The 16,408-nt window shown below is 39.2% G+C and overlaps 1 protein-coding gene across 1 annotated transcript in view; it reads right to left on the bottom strand.

Moving 5' to 3' along the window:
• LOC132121982 (rho GTPase-activating protein 27-like) overlaps positions 1-16,128 on the bottom strand; it is a gene marked incomplete at its 5' end in the record, with an annotated part of 31,314 nt that extends 15,186 nt beyond the window's left edge. The window contains one exon of the mRNA XM_059531761.1: positions 15,292-16,128. Within this exon, the coding sequence (XP_059387744.1) occupies positions 15,292-16,128 (837 nt within the window). The remainder of the gene's footprint in view (positions 1-15,291) is intronic.
• Between the last annotated feature and the right edge of the window lie 280 nt (positions 16,129-16,408).

The following is a 16,408-nucleotide window of genomic DNA, read 5'->3' as shown; positions in this document are numbered from 1 at the left end:
AACATATTCAAATAAATGATGTTCTAACACAAAAGTAACTGAAAAAACTCCATAAAAAATAATAATCATTTTCCCACACTGATAAGAACCATTATTAACTATTTAGCTTTCATCCTATGAAAAAGTGCGTCCGGTGCATTCTTAAAAATGTCACCTTTCGTGTCCACAGAAGTCATTTTCAAGATTTCTAACAACATGAGGGTATGTAAATGATGACAGAACTTTCATTTTTTGGCTGAACTATCCCTTTAAATCAGTTTAAAGCAAAGGGAGTGATGAAATCCCCAGTCTTAAATCTATGCCATCCTTTTGTGGGATAAATTTAGATGATCTGGATGCGCTGGCCAACAGAGACAGCCACAAAACCTGTATAAGTCATTGTACAAGTAGGCTAACTGAGAGGAAAAAGACAAGGAGGCAGTGTATGTATAGGGAGAAGCCTATAAAGCAGGTACTACACAGTATCCTCTTCATCACATAATGGAAGCTTGGAACAATTCTGACCAAACAATTCAACAAAACGTCCTTTTTCTGGTCAGAACTGCAGAGATGCTAACGGTCTTGCAGCTGCTGTTTGAAAGAGTTTTACAAAACTTTACTGTGACAAACACTGGAATTTGATGATGTTTAACAAGTGCATTTGAGATATCTACGCCGGGGAGTGTCTCAACCGGAAGAAACCACATCCTTACTGAGAACAACACAACAGAAGCACGCTTACATTCAAAATCCAACTAATGTGTCACACTGAATGTGCTCATATGTGTTACATATTGAACTGTCAAGCCAATTTATTACTTTTAACACATCAAAGTGACAACAAAGAGCATTTCCGTGCTCAGAAACCCAGTTTTAATGGGTTGTGGACGTACCTGTGTGTTCAGAGAGAGAGGCATTGCGCTTCTAGGTCGGTGGTTGGTCCGAATCTTAGCGTAGAAATCCACCATGTTTTTGTTTAGCTCAGTCAGTACAGCCGATCAGAAACATTCAAACTCTAAGTTATCCAACAGCGAGCATCATGGTGAACAAGCTGACCCTGAGTCACACACACACACACACACACTCATACAAACATATACACCATCGGTGTCCGTAGCCGATGTTGCCACTAATGAATATCTGTCTTGAAGCGCTACTCTGCTAGAGTGAAAGGGGGAGGGGCAAATGAAGAGAGCAGATGGATGGAGAGAGACGGAGGTATGTATGACCATATGAATATGTGAAGATATGTAAAGAGACAATGGGTGAAAAAAGAAGTGGTGTGTAATTGCTTGATTTCAGGTAACTTTGCAAATATAAAAATCATGCCAAGTATTTTCAAGTCTAAATTGTTTAACTTCCTCTTTTTCCTCATCGAAACAGAACCTACACGAGTCACTGAATTGAGTAAAATTCCTCAGCTTCCTCAAAATTACACAGTTTGACCGTAACACCTCTGACAGCCAATAAAATAAAAAAGTAAATAAACAATACAGGATTGCTCAAAAGTTGGTCTTTTATAACTCTTTTTAAAAAAAATCTATGACTTTAGTTATTTTTTTTAACATGTTCCTGGTCTTATTGATCACGAATCATTGGTGAATGTTATTCTAAAGAAATCTTTCTCTTTCTTCAAAATTTATTAACTTGAAACAACTGTCCTTTCCCTATGATTTTGTAATAATAAACGTAGCCTGCGTGGGCAATTATGTGTCCAAATAGCCATTAAGTGGTTATTTTAGCAAACTGGCTCCATTCTGGTATGCAACGCCCACTTTTCATATTACAATCAATTCCCAATGGATTCAAGTCTCACTCTTTCACTTGTAAACGTGATACTGTGTTCATGTGAATCTATGTCATATTATGGAAGTAGAATTGGAAAATAAAATACATTTCTGACAAACTAATCAGCTTTCTCTGGGATATTTAAATAAACATGATTCTTGATAAGCAGCCAGGGTTTATTGCTATAAAATAAATAGCGTATATGATAAACACCAAGGTTATATTAGGATCTCTAACTTTTTATAGACTTGAGAGTAGACTTGTAGGTATCTTAAGATACTAATACACTATAGTTTTAATAAATATTTTGTATTAGCTTTGATTTTTAGATTTTTGGCTTTAATTTTAATTCAGTTTTAGTAATTTTGTTGTGCATCTTTATATTATTTAAATTTTGATTTTTTTTAATTGTATATATAGTTTTTATTTATTTAGGTTTAGTTTTTTCAGCACATAAAGTTAAACGAAAAGGAAAAATCTTGCCTTGGCAACTAGCTAAATTAGTTTTACGTTATTTATTTTTATTTCAATTGATGTTTAGATTCAAGTTTAAATCAACACAGGTATACAAGCCTTAAAAAGCTGATGGACAGGTAAAACAAAGTGTATTTTAAATGGCATGAAAAAGAGCAGAGAACAAGGGTCACTGTGTTGAGCTGAGCAACATTTCAGCTGTGGATGTTTAGTGATGTTTAAAGCAGGAAATATGTTTAGGATATGCAGGGGGAATTACTCAACTATTGTACATCCAACCAGTAAGAAAACAGGACAACAGCTTCCTCATCTGAAATCCAATCTTTGCAAATTTTAAATAACACTGTTGTCCCTGACTGTGGCTGAGAAGACACAGAGATCCTACAGTTTGGATATCACACCTATGATCAAACTTTTTTTCCTCCTTCTAATGATGGATGTGGGTGACAAAGGCCAGGCATAAACAGTTCCTGGAACAAGCCTAAAGTAAAAATGCTCCAGCCTGTTTTAGGGATTACTATTCACAAGAAGTTTTGTTATTCAAATCTTTAGCATAGCATCCTACAGCTATATGACCTGGATATTACCAAGTCGAGCTAAATAAAAACACAGAAAACTTAGATGATCAAGCTCATCTAGAACTTTCATTTAGAACTCTTCTAGAAACATTAGCAAGGTCCCCAGATCAGAAACCAAAAATAAGCAGGAATGACATAAGTTAATGTGTAACGCAATGTCCCGGACTATTTATAACACTCTGCAATTTCATTTTCTACCCTGAGGGAATCCTTGCTTTTGATTGACAGCAGCTAAGAGTTTCACTCCTTAAGCATCAATACTATGAAAACCACTGTGCAGACAAAGCAATGTGAGAAACAGTCTGGTCCTTTGTAAACACACACACTTTCTCAGGCACTGAACCGCCCATGAGATTACCACAGATACTACACGCTGTTAGAATCAGGGTGTAGACAAAACTCTGAGCAATAGGTAACATTTTCCGGGTTTAAGTCACAGCTTGCATGATTTATCCAAAAAAAGGGAAAAGAATAATTCAGAAGGCTTGTATAACTATCCTTTGTGCACTGTAAGCGGTTCATTATTTACTGCAAACAGATTATGCCATGATCATATTTTTTTAATTCTGTGTTGCTGTGACTCTTTTTGCTTGGGAATTCCAGCCAGTAGATACAGCCAATCATTTAAACAATTTGAAGGAAGGGCTATCTGTTTGGGGGAGTGGTAAGGAAAACCAGTTTGGACACAGTCATTAGTTTACCACTTACCACTTTCGCACCTTGAGAATGTTTGACTAAATATCTTCAATACATTTAGGCTTTCCCCAAGAATTAGGCAAGAATTAACTTCTTTGTGATTCCTTTTTTATCTGACAACAAACCACTTGGATACAACAAACTCATTACAAACTTCAGACGACTTCAGAAGTAGAAAATTTCCAAGAGCATGTGAAGGCAGCAAAGTTCCAAATAATGTGACTGTAGCCTTCATGTAGAAAATAATATACTATCTACTGTACATATTTGGAAGTATATATTTGGAAATGCGAAAGTCCTTTAGACATGTTTCATCAGACTGTTGTACATCAAACATCATCTGCTTTTAAATGACACTGAAAGGATGGCTAAAGTGCAACAGCATGTTACACAGAAACATCACTTCTGTCTAAAATGTCGATAGCCAAGGAATTTACAGCTATAATGAATTACGAAAGAAGCGATTGTAGGGTGCACAGAGGGGATGGCATGCTGCTGATTACTTAACCAAATTACTTATCAACCAATGAAATAGGGGCTGCAGAATCAGCGGCTTGAACTCCTATTTCTCTTTTCTCTCACACACACACACACATTTTTACAGAGGGGCTATTCAGGGGACCCAGCAGCTTCCCCTCCATGTTACATCACCAATCATGGCCTGGAATCCTGGATTACTTCATTGAAAACTAAAAGTCTAAGAGCTTATAGCACACTGCAGTCATTATCTGCCCATCATCACTCAGGTACCTTTTCTTCCCATCTCTCATAAATATGTGCACATTTACATTCTGTAACAAATGCAAAAACCTTAAGCATTTAAACTTAACAAGAATAATGAATGTTTTTGTTCATTAAAAACTCATCACCACAATTCTAGATTTTTAGTGATTAACTATGCTGCAGTGCTCTGGGTGGTCTCTATTGGGGTAAATGGTAGGTCTTTATGATATTTTGGTCCTTCCTGCAAAGCAGTTTTTTTTAGGCTGCTCTTTTTTGTTGACCAGACGAAAATCTTAAGTGCAAACGGCAGCATGGCCGCACTAAAAATGTGTTAACATGATCTTGCTAAAGTTTCACATCCTGTTCTAAGAAGAGTGGAAAACACTCTTACACTACCAGTGAGGTGACTGGAAGTTCAACATTTATCACAGTGGGTCCCATCCTTTATTATCAGGATTAAAAAAACATTCTATATAATTCACAAGTAACATTTTCTAGCCTTCACAAAAATTTACCCTCCTTAGTTACTGTTGCTATGCCCAACAAGCCATGCCGCTCTCACACTACACATCCACACAGTGGAAAATACACTGCAGAGCCAACAGTCTCAGCTTTCAAATGTTCTAATTTTGTAATAAATTCAGACAACAAATACCATTTTGTGGCTCTTTAATTGCTGTACTTCTCAGTTCAAGTGGCACACGTGAACCAATCATCTTTTTATATTACTTAAAGCAAAAAATAAACATGAATGAACATCAATAGATATTTTATTTCAACTGAAAGACATCAATACACACAATTTTTCAAGTTTAAGTCTGCTGTAGGTAATGTAATCTCCTGTCTGATTGGTTTGTCAGACAAGATGGCAGATTTATCGGTGGCATCACGATTGCTCAGATCGCTTGTCAATCAAGCTCTTCGCGAAGTGTCAATTAAACATCGCTGAGCTAGACTTATTAAATTACCTGATATTCCTAGACAATCAAGGTTTTCAAAACCTCACTGGTGCTTGTGTGATGACATAATGACATTAGGGCTGGGCGATATATCGTATATTAGCGATAATAACATATAATTTTGACTACGATGTAAAATGTGACAATATCGTGAATTTTGAATATTTCAAATTCAAGCATACTTTCTCAAAAGAACGTGCCGATTGTTAAAAAAGGGTACATGTTATTGCGGACTACTCTACACTCCTCTACTATGCGAACTCTCATGAAATTTAAATTCCCCAAATTTGAGCTTCACTGTAACATAGTTCTCTTTCTAACATTCGTTCAGTATCTCACTATGGGACCTCCTCAGGGCGTGGCCGACCGAGGAAGCACCTATAACACCACGTCTGCCAACCATGGCAGACCAATTGCTGCAGCGATCAGGGAGTCCTGCCTGCCTGTATATAAACCGCAGCTACCTGCCATTTCGTCATTCTCGCTATCTTCCCCATGAAGATTTCGGAAGCTGTCCTCAGCAGACTTTGGGAGTTATTGCTAAACAGTTTATCAACAGAGCCACAAGGTAACGTCCCAAACGCAACAGATTCTTAACGTTTGTCAAGTGACTTGCCACTTAGAGTAAGATAACTAACGCGTTAAGGTGAGTTTTCTACTTTACGTTTTTCTATTTAGCTCACCACGCACCAAAAAGTAGGGAAAAAAGTTCATTGTCGCAGCAAAGCTCCGTACTAGTTGTCACGTTGTTTGGCATTTTTCAAAAGATTGATAAATCTTCCACACTGGCCGTACGTGCTTTGAATGCGACGTCCCTCCTTACAGCCTATCAAGCGGAGTTATTAGAGGAGATGGGGCATCAGCTGGACTCCGGTTCTCCCAACCCAGCGCTTTGGGAGGAGATATGCGTCATTGCAGATTTTTGCGGGAGAAGCATTCGAGGTCTGTCTCCCCAGAAAGCCGGCAGCTCGTCCTTCTCACCCTAGCCATCCGAATTTCAGGCCTTCAGGTAGAGGAGGTCATTCGGATTATCAACCTTCCTGTCCTGCTCCGCCACAACAGCCGGGAAGCGTGGGCCCTCAGTCAAAGCCTGGTTTCGTGAAGCCTAAACAATTGTTCGCAGCCGCAGCAGCGAAACACCGGTCGGACCCCTCCTCAGGGGAACAAAAAGAGGCGGTCAACCTGAGACATCAGTTTGGCAACAAGAAGGGTTTGGAGACAGCACTCAGGGTTTCTCTGTCCCATCCCTTCAAAACGATTCTTTTCTCCCTCCTCTGGGGAAACGGAGAAGGAATTTAAGTGTGCAAAGTGCAGTTCAAAGTCCAGTGTTCTTGCGAAAATGGCCCGTGTTCCCCTGGCGCCCCCAAGATATGTCTCTCCCTCCACTTACGAGGTTTGTTCTGAGGGAGGAAAGACAAAAGTTCATAAGCATCCTATCACAAAAAAAGTTTTCTATGTCGCATCCAAGCCAAGGGCTGAGGGCACAGAGCGGGATAAATATAAAAAGATATCACAAAAAAGTAAAACAATCAAAAAAAATAACCAATATAACTCCTTCAATGGAGTGTTAGTCCCCCCCCCCCCCCCCCCCCCCCTTCGCCAATAGAGGGTGCCACAGCACCGCTAGTGAGCGAAGCCGAGAAGGGCTCACTCGCTGCTCAAGCAGAGAACAGAGTTCATGCCTGGGTTTTAACCATGTTAGACAAAGGATACAGACTTCAATTTGCTGTAAAACCTCCTGTGTTCAATGGAGTGGTAATTTCAGTGGCCCAAGGGGAAGCAGCTCAGGTTTTAGTGGAAGAAATATCCTCTTTAATGAGAAAAGGAGTGATAAGAATGATTCCAATGGAGGAAAGCCAGACAGGCTTCTACTTCCGTTATTTTGTGATTCCCAAACGAGGGGGAGGTCTCTGTCCCATTTTAGATTTACGGGTCCTCAACAAACACCGCTGAAAATACAAATTCAAAATGCTTTCGCTCAGAACTTTGTGTCAAAGTATTCGTCAAGGGGGTTGGTTCACCTAAGTGGACCTCCAGCACGCATATTTTTCCTGCTCACAGGAAATATCTGAGGTTCGCTTGTCAGGGCACAGCATACGAGTATATGAGGATCCCCTTTGGCATGGCTTTGGCACCCAGGGTATTTACCAAATGTGTGGAAGAGGCTCTGACACCATTAAGGAACGGAGGAGTCAGAGTTTCATCATATCTGAGCCGTCTCAGCCACAGAGTGCGTGTCTCACCAGAATGCATGAGCGCTCTCTGTCATCGGGGAGCCCCGTCTTTTCTCAGGACAGTATATCCTCTGGGTCCTGTACTATTGAGAAAACTGGTGACAACAGATGCACGGGCTGGGGGGCAGTGTTCGAGGGCAGAACAGTGAGGGGAGTTTGGTCTCCGGCACTGAGAGAGAAGCACACACATTTTCTAGAACTAATGAAAGTGTTACTATCTCTGAGACTTTTTGTGCATTTTCTCAAGAATCATCATGTATTGGTCAGGACAGACAATACAACAGTGATAGCCTACATAAACAGACAGGGAGGAGTGTGTTCTCACAAGCTTCACTTGTTAGCGAAAGAACACGACACATGTTCCAGGAATAATAAACAGGGGACTGGATTTACTGTACAGAGGGAATCCTCTGTACAGGAAGTGGAGACGATACCCCCAAGTTATGCTCATGGTGTGGCAGAGATTTGCCTAGGCCGCCGTAGATCTCTTCGCATTGCGCGAAGACGCGTAATGTCCCCTGTTCTTCTCTCTGGTGGGCAACGATGCACCGTTGGGTATGGATGCTCTACCCCACGAGTGGCCAGACATGTTACTTTATGCTTTCCCTCCATTGAGCCTGATCGAGCAGACACTACGAAGGGATTGGAAACGAAACCATGTAATAATTCTGATAGCACCATACTGGCCAGGGAGACTTTTAGGTTGTGGAGATTGCGCAACTGCTCTATGACCAGCCATGGCCGTTACCAGCGCAGGGATCTCCTTTCACAAGCACAGGGGGAAATATTTCACCCCTCCCCTCAGAAACTAGCTCTCTGGGCCTGGCCCGTGAGAGGCTAAATCTGAATGCAGCTGGGTTACCTCCGAAAGTGATTGAGACAATTCAGAACATGAGGGCTGCCTCAACGTGCTCTTTAAATAATCTCAAATGGAGGGTGTTTGAGGGTTTGGAGCACAGATAGGAACATAGTTCCTTTCCTGTGTTCAGTTTCGGATGTGCTGTTTTTTTTTTTACAGAACCTTCTAGATAAGGGCAGAGCCTTTTCTACGGTTAAGATTTATCTGTCCGCTATGTCGGCATGTCATGTGGGTATTAACTCAGGTACTATTGGCCAGCCCCCTCTCGTCTGTCGATTATGATAGGTGCACGTTGGTTACACCCAGTGTCGAAGCAGCTGGTCCCGCCCTAGGACCTTTCCGTGGTTATGAACGCGCTCTCAATTGCCCCTTTTAAGCCCATTGATAAAATTGCCTTGAAGCTACTAGGTCTAAAGAGGGCTCTGTTACTCGCTCTCACTACAGCAAAAAGGATGAGTGAACATCAAGCTTTATCAGTTCACTCCTCATGTATGATGTTCGGTCTGGGTGTTCAAAAAGTCACTTTTAGAACTAACCCAGCGTTCGTACCCAAAAAGTGTTTGATCACACTGGTGCAGTTCAATCAGTGGACCTGCTAGCTTTTCATCCACCACCCTTTGCATCCCCAGAGGAGGAAAGGTTACACAGTTTATATCCTGTTCGTACTCTGCATATGTATGTTCAGAGAACACATACACTTCGTAATCGCAAACAGCAGTTTGTCTCTTGGGCTGACTCTTACAGAGGAAGACCTATCTCCCATCAATGCCTTTCTCATTGGGTGGTGGAGGCTATCGTATTATGTTACAATAATTCGAATTTGGAGCCCCCAATAGGACTATGAGCACACTCTACTAGAGGCATGGCTACTTCCTGGGCTCTGTTTAGAGGCATCTCTATTCAGGAAATTTGCACGGCAGCCAGCTGGTCGTCTCCGCACACATTTGCTCGTTTCTATAGACTGGATATGACAGAGCCCTCTCTGGCCCATTCAGTTCTGGGAGTGAGTAGTCAGGTTGTATAATGCAATTTTACTAAAGGACAAGTTCCTCATAATATTCTGTTTTCACCTCTGTCGGGAGCTATGATTCAGATAATTACACAGCCTTTCTTAGTCTGCTTCGTCAGCATATCGCAATACGGAAGTTGTCTATATTCCATAGTGAGATACTGAACGAATGTTAGAAAGAGAATGTTAGGTTACTGACGTAACCCCGATTCTCTGATAACATGAGTGAGGTATCTCACAAACATTGCCCTCCTTGCCTATCCTGCACGGAGAAGAGATATGTGGAGAATGATGAAATGTTAGGTAGCTGCGGTTTACATACAGGGAGGCAGGACTCCCTGATCGCTGCAGCAATTGGTCTGCCATGGTTGGCAGACGTGGTGTTTTATTGGTGCTTCCGCGATTGGCCATGCCCTGAGGCGGTCTCATAGTGAGATACACTCATGTTATCAGAAAACCGGGGTTTCGTTAGTAACCTAACAATACATTTTCTTCCTGGTGTTTTGCTTATTTTAAGCAATCTGGCAACCATGCGCACACAAATGCTCGCTCCTCTGGAGCTGGAATGTGTGTGTGTGTGTGTGTGTGTGTGTGTGTGCTACAGCAAATAGCTCCCCATCTGAGTGGGTTTTTAGTGGCAGTGGGAAGATAGTTTCATGCCACAGAGCTTCTCTTAAACCAGAGAAAAAAAAACGCAAACCAAAACAAAACAAAAAATATTTATCCCAGTTTATTTACGTCCCCCATTTTTTTGTATTATTTAAATGCAAAAGCAAACGTATTGAGATATATATCGAATATCATAAAAAAAATTAAAATATAGAGATAAAAAATATTTTTTCTCCATATATCGCCCAGCCCTACATAACATTTAGTCGTGTGACACACAAAAGCCAATAAAGTTTCAAATTACTGATTTGGGAACTAACTATGGATTACTTTTACACTTCCTTCCTGAAACTTTTATGCTCCCTAAAATCCCACTGACTATTACTGTATAGAACAAAAAATAAACATATGAAAGATTCTTCACTTTTGGATTGGATTTAATTCTCCAACAGCAAAAACGGAAACTTCCTCTATTCACACCTGGAATCCCACAGAATACACGAACATGTCCAGTGCAAAAGAGAACTGAGAACCTTAAGTGCTGTTGAGGAAGTTTATGTGTGTTTTTTTTTGGCCTTCTGAAAGTACTTTCCATAAGCAGAGATGCTGATATAATATAATATAATATAATTAGTGCTGTCAATCGATTAAAAACTTTAACTAGATTAATCACACATTTTTTCTGTGATTAATCGCAATTAATCGCAATAAAAAAAGAAATGTTTTTGTACGTTTTTAATATAATTTTTAATGTAATAATTTCACAGTTAATTTTAAATACTTGTTTAAATGGCATCTTTTTATGAATGAAGGCCAGTATTACTGATATTAATACAGCTACTGATTTTTTTTTTTTTTTTTTTACATTTATTATTAGGCTTCAAAAATATAACAGTTTTTAATTTAAGTAAACTTAAAACAATGCTAACATAAACCCATAATAAATGTCATGTTTACTCCTGCCCTTCCTGTCTTAACAGTTAGGAAATAAACAGATATTTAATAAAGTTATCAAAGTTATATGCAGTCTGCACTGCATAAACTATAAATTAAATAGTTAATCCTTATTAAAGCTACAAAAGTTATTTAGTCAAGAGCAGCGAGTCATTTTCTCTGTTCCCTTTGTTCTTTAACTTTACTGACAGGAAGCTTTATTGGCTGCTGTCCCTTTAAGAGCAGACAGACACGCGGATCTCACCGTTTATATACTGTCTATGGATCTCGCCTCATTCTCTCACAACTCTTTTTGTTCATTTTAGACTTTATATAAATCATTTAAGATTGCTCTTATGAGGATAATCGACAAAACTGGCACTTTGGGATGTTTATTGTTAGTTCAAGCGCTTAAGAGAACTGGATTCTGGCGCCCTGTCTATGCATTGTGTGTGTGTGTGTGTGTGTGTGTACGTGTATGTGTCACATAAGGGCATTCACAGACAGCGCATTCTCTTTTGTCTTGCCGCGCTTGAAATGATTAAAAGCATTTAAATGAATAAGAGTGTGATCATATAATGTAAAGCTAGCCAACGGATGGCAGAAAATACGGATGCTGCGTTAATTGCGTTAAATATTTTGACACGTTAAACCAGACAAAAATTAATCGCATGCGTTAACGCGTTAACGTTGACAGCACTAAACATACAGCAGGGAGTTACTGGAGGTTTCAAACAAATGTTCACAGTAGTATATGTTGTGGATATTTGCATCAGTGTACTACTGTGCTAAAATTAATCTCCCCACCTATAAAGTGCCGTCCTAATTACTAAACGAAGCGCAAAGACATTAATGAGCACATCAGCTCAGAGCAACAGCCACAGAGAAATAAACACTACAGGAAGACACAACTCAGAAACAACACCATAATTAATCAGTGACCTTTTGCACTGAAGAATTTGTATTTGCATATTTAAAGGTTATTTTATAACACATAAAAATTTTTGTAATTGAACAAGAATTACAGATGCAAAGCACTGACAAAAAATGTAGTATGCACAGTTTTAAGATTGTGATTGTTTTGCTGAGTGGAGCTTTTGCAAAGTTTTAATGATTAAGTAGAGACAATCCAACGGGGATGCCAAATAATTCATTTACATAATCAGCATCACTTTAAATTTTCAGGACTCGATTGGGCACAGACTTGCATCTCTCATAATCCTAAACTACTCCACCTATGCTGCTGCTCACACTCACTCCCGTGCTACGCTCCAGTCGTGCACATGCACTAGGATCTGAGGTCTTCCATTGCACAGCGCTGTGTGAGATGCTTTAGCATAAGCTGACCTACATATCCGGGACTGCACACCAGCGCTACACATTGTGCCCGCCGAACTGAATGGCCCCTCAGCCATGCCAACGCTGAAGCCACCATCGCTATGGAAACCAGAACTTCACTGGTGGGACTCCAGAGTTTTTTGTGCTATCCCACCAAACTAAAACCCATAGAGAAGACAGAACAGACTTACAGACATGCTGAAATGGACACTTCTAGGAAAGATGTGAAGAAAATTACATTTTATGCACAATTATCTGAGTAGTAGTATGGCACAATGATGACATCTGTGTGTGTAAATCACACACTGACTGGCCACTAATTTCAGAGAGTGATGTTAATTAATACCTAGCAAAAAGTACTATGGAGGTATAACGTCACAGTGATGTTTTAGATGGTAATACCATGGAATTTTGTTATACGGGTCAATAATTAATAAGTGTGTCTAGATAAAGAAAGAGAAAACTCTCAAAAACATACTTCAAAATGCCCAAATTCTTAGAAATTATAATCTATGTTTTTAAATAGTTTTAGAATTAGTTAAGTGGTGTAACCAATACATAAATACTAGAACAAATACACTTTCTAATAATTTATCTAATAATTTTTTATAATCAAATTAATACATTTTCAAACACATACACAAATATAAATAATTAGTTATTCAAAAATACCAAGTACAAAACTCAACTTGACTGTCCATACATTGATGTGGGAAAATTTTCAATGATATTTTGAATCAAATTATACATTATTATTAATAACTTATTAGTAACTCATTTCAGTTTTTTATATGATTCTGCTAGTTATTACTGTTTTTAAAAAAAAAATGTATTTTGCCCTTTATTTATTTATTTTACTTACTTTTTGTTCCTACAATCTCAGGAAAGTAGCACCACCTAGAATCTTCTGTCTTTAAGCCCAAAAATATACAAATGACTTGTAATCTGGAAATTAACATAATACAACATAACAGAAGACATAGGCCAATAGAAGAGTTGCATTCAAGTTGGATGCATTTCAATTTTAAGTAGGGTCTTGCTAATGTAATCTCGATATTCTCTTTCGCGTTAACATGATATCCCTTATTTTATGCAAGTAGAAATCCACCCAAAGTGCTCCCCGCATCCCTCCCAGCAGGAAGCGCAGGATATTTCTGTCATACCTCACAGCAGGTGTTTGCACAGGTGAAAGCGTCCCGTCTCCAAACTCTTAGATTACAAAAAGCTGCAAACGATATTCCAACCGATAGCAAGCGTCTGTTTATAATCCATCTTTGTAATGCTGCCGTGCTTTAATCTACCCTCCGCAGGGAAACAGGTGTGTTTGTGTGCGTGGCTTCAAATGCCAGGTACTGTACCTCCCTACAGTGCCACTCACACTCACTAGGGCACTCGGCAGAGACTCGCCTAACCTGTTGTGCTCTTCATTTGACTCTGGTAGTATGCTTGAAAACCCCTTCCCCCATACACAGTCAAATTAGCAGGCTTATATTTAGATACGTGCACCATGTTTTGGTTTAAAAGAAATTACAATAATGAGGTAAACTATGTACTAATTCTAGTAGACTAGTTTTCCATACGCACCGTATAGAGCGTCTTGAGCCCGGTTTGGTCGATTAATAAACGGAGGAAGAAGCCGGTTCTGTGCCGGTACACACAAACAGACAAGCAAACCATTAACATGCAGATCACTTGGCAGGGAGCTCCAGAGAGATGGGAGTCTGACAGGGCGTTTGATTAAAGAGTCATAACATCGCTAATAACTATACGTTACATTCTCTTCAAACGTAGAAATATATCAGCTAACTCTATATACGTTTTTGTCCTCATTAGAAAGCGATTGGGGCTTGACCCGTCTGAGTCTTCATACCTGGCCAGTAAGAACAGCTTGATTTTGCTTATCAAATGAGGAACATTTCAAACGTCTTTTTTTCAGTTAACGTACCACACAAAACAAGTGAGTCTGTAACCATAGCAACAGTAGTTCGCTCGAGCGTGCGGTTAGGACCGGAACAGAAAGAGTAAGTTACTATTTTTTATTAATAATTTACATAGGTTTACATATCACAAGTATGCCACAAAGCGTGCGCTTAGTTGCTTTAGAGTCTTTAAAATCGTAGGGGCGCCAAAACAGTGGTCTGCACCAGACGAATTCCTTTCAATTAAAAGTTATGAACAAAATTTCTTCCCGTAACGTTTTTTTCTGTTCTTGTGTGGTCTGGACCAGATGTAGGAAAGATTTAGATTAGTCTTACAAGTTTCTTTATGACTGATCATAAATAATAATAATAAAAAGTTACATAAAACTAAGTTGAATACAAAATATAAGACTGATAAGCTAACACTTGGCTAACTGCTGTCAGACTAGTTTTTAAGACACTTGGCTAAGTTTATGCAACTGGCTCTCAAAACATTCGCCCTAAAATATAATTTGTTAATGGATTGTCTCTTAATTCATAATGCTAAAAATAACAGATGATTAAATTAAATTTTACCTAATGTTCATAATTTGTGAATTAAAATATTTAAATTGATTGAAATTAGGCCTATGGGTTAAAATGTCCCTGTCCTCCTAGCATTTATATATAGTAGGCCTGCAAGAAAAATGTTTTTATATAATGCAGAGGCATTAAAACAACCGTATTTTTACAGGTAATTAATTAAGTGAATAATTATTTAAAAGCAAAATTTTACTTAATACACTGAAATGTGGAAAGGACAATACTATATTTAGCTCCATCAATCAACCGTTGATATAATGCAGGTATTTCTACACCAACTTTTAGGGACAGACACATTTTTTCTTTTTTTGGACACCTGAGACATCATCACTTCCCCATGGTTTTGGTTTTGGTTTTGTAGGCTCAGAGCTTATTTGCAGACAGTGCCCCCGTGTGTTCAAGAAAAGCAACTAAATCATTCAGACTGAGCATATACTTACTAAAGTATGCAGTATTTCATAATGGAGTAATAGGCTTCTTCTAAGGCTTCATTGATTGTCAAGAGAGAACACGTCATTGCAAGGAGGATAGAATAGTACAGAATATATATTTTTTGCAACATAATCAGAATTTGCTGTTTAACTTTACTTAGTACATTAAATATTACTTACCATATTCTTATCTGGTGTGACAGGCTTTACAGTCATATTATCTTTGGCTATTGAGGATTCTGGTTCTCTTGCTGTATCCAAACTTTCGTACACATTCTCATCTTTATTAATGTCATTCCAGACGTCACCACAGCCAGCTCTATTGAGCATCTGAATATCTTGATCTAGGGCCTTCGAGTCCACCTGAGGCCTTTCTGTTGCATTTACGGTTGACTTTATCTCCATTTTGGGGGACTGAGGTGTGTTAACTGTGTGGAGAGGTGGCAGTAACATAGAGGGTGGTGTTTCCCCATTAGTTGGAGGAGTGTGGATGGAAGGCATGTCCTTAATGTTGTCATAGAGGTGGAGTTCAGGCACAGGACAGGGCTTTGCTTCAGTCTTTATTGGATCTGGATCCAAACCTTTCAGTTCAAAGAATTCCTTTGGAATAATAAATGTTGATATTCTATGGCCATCCTTCTCCGTGTCTCGTTTTATAGAGGCAGGGACTCGGAGTGTGACTTCAGCGGGCTCAATGATGGTAGGAAGTCTATCAGGAGCTGTCTCTGAGTTGGACTTGAGGTATTCACTTCCGCTAAACTCTTCTGGAGGGTCCGGTGGGGTTTGGTCGGTCTCAGGTGGGAGTTCGGTGACATAGGTTGCTGGGATGAAAAAAGGCTTATCGGTTTCACCCTTCCGAACATGCCACCAGGTTTCATTGGTCTTGGCTACTAGGATGTAGTGCTCGTTGGGTTTGATGGACACCTCTCTGCCATCACGAGCAGTGTACTTGTATTCATAATTCACCAGAACCTGATGTGAAAGTGACATAGTGGCCCACTTCTGATAATCCCAAACACGTTATGTGGCTGGTGTTAAGTGCAAACAGGAAATTAGGGTCCGTATACAGTCATCATGAGATCTGAAGATAAAGGAGAAAAAAAAAAAAACAATAGGTAATTTGTATGAATAAAATCTGAAGTTTAGACAAAACAAAAACACTAAATATATAACACAAAACAAAACAACAGCCAACTTGCTAGAACATTGAATATTAAAATGGTCATGTGATGTTAAAAAATAACATTATTTTGTGTATTTGGTGTAATGAAATGTGCAGTTTAAGGTTAAAAAAAAC

This window comes from Carassius carassius, chromosome 40 (assembly GCF_963082965.1).
Source record: "Carassius carassius chromosome 40, fCarCar2.1, whole genome shotgun sequence".
In the NCBI taxonomy this organism is placed as follows: domain Eukaryota; kingdom Metazoa; phylum Chordata; class Actinopteri; order Cypriniformes; family Cyprinidae; genus Carassius; species Carassius carassius.
This window is presented reverse-complemented; position numbering and strand designations above follow the sequence as displayed.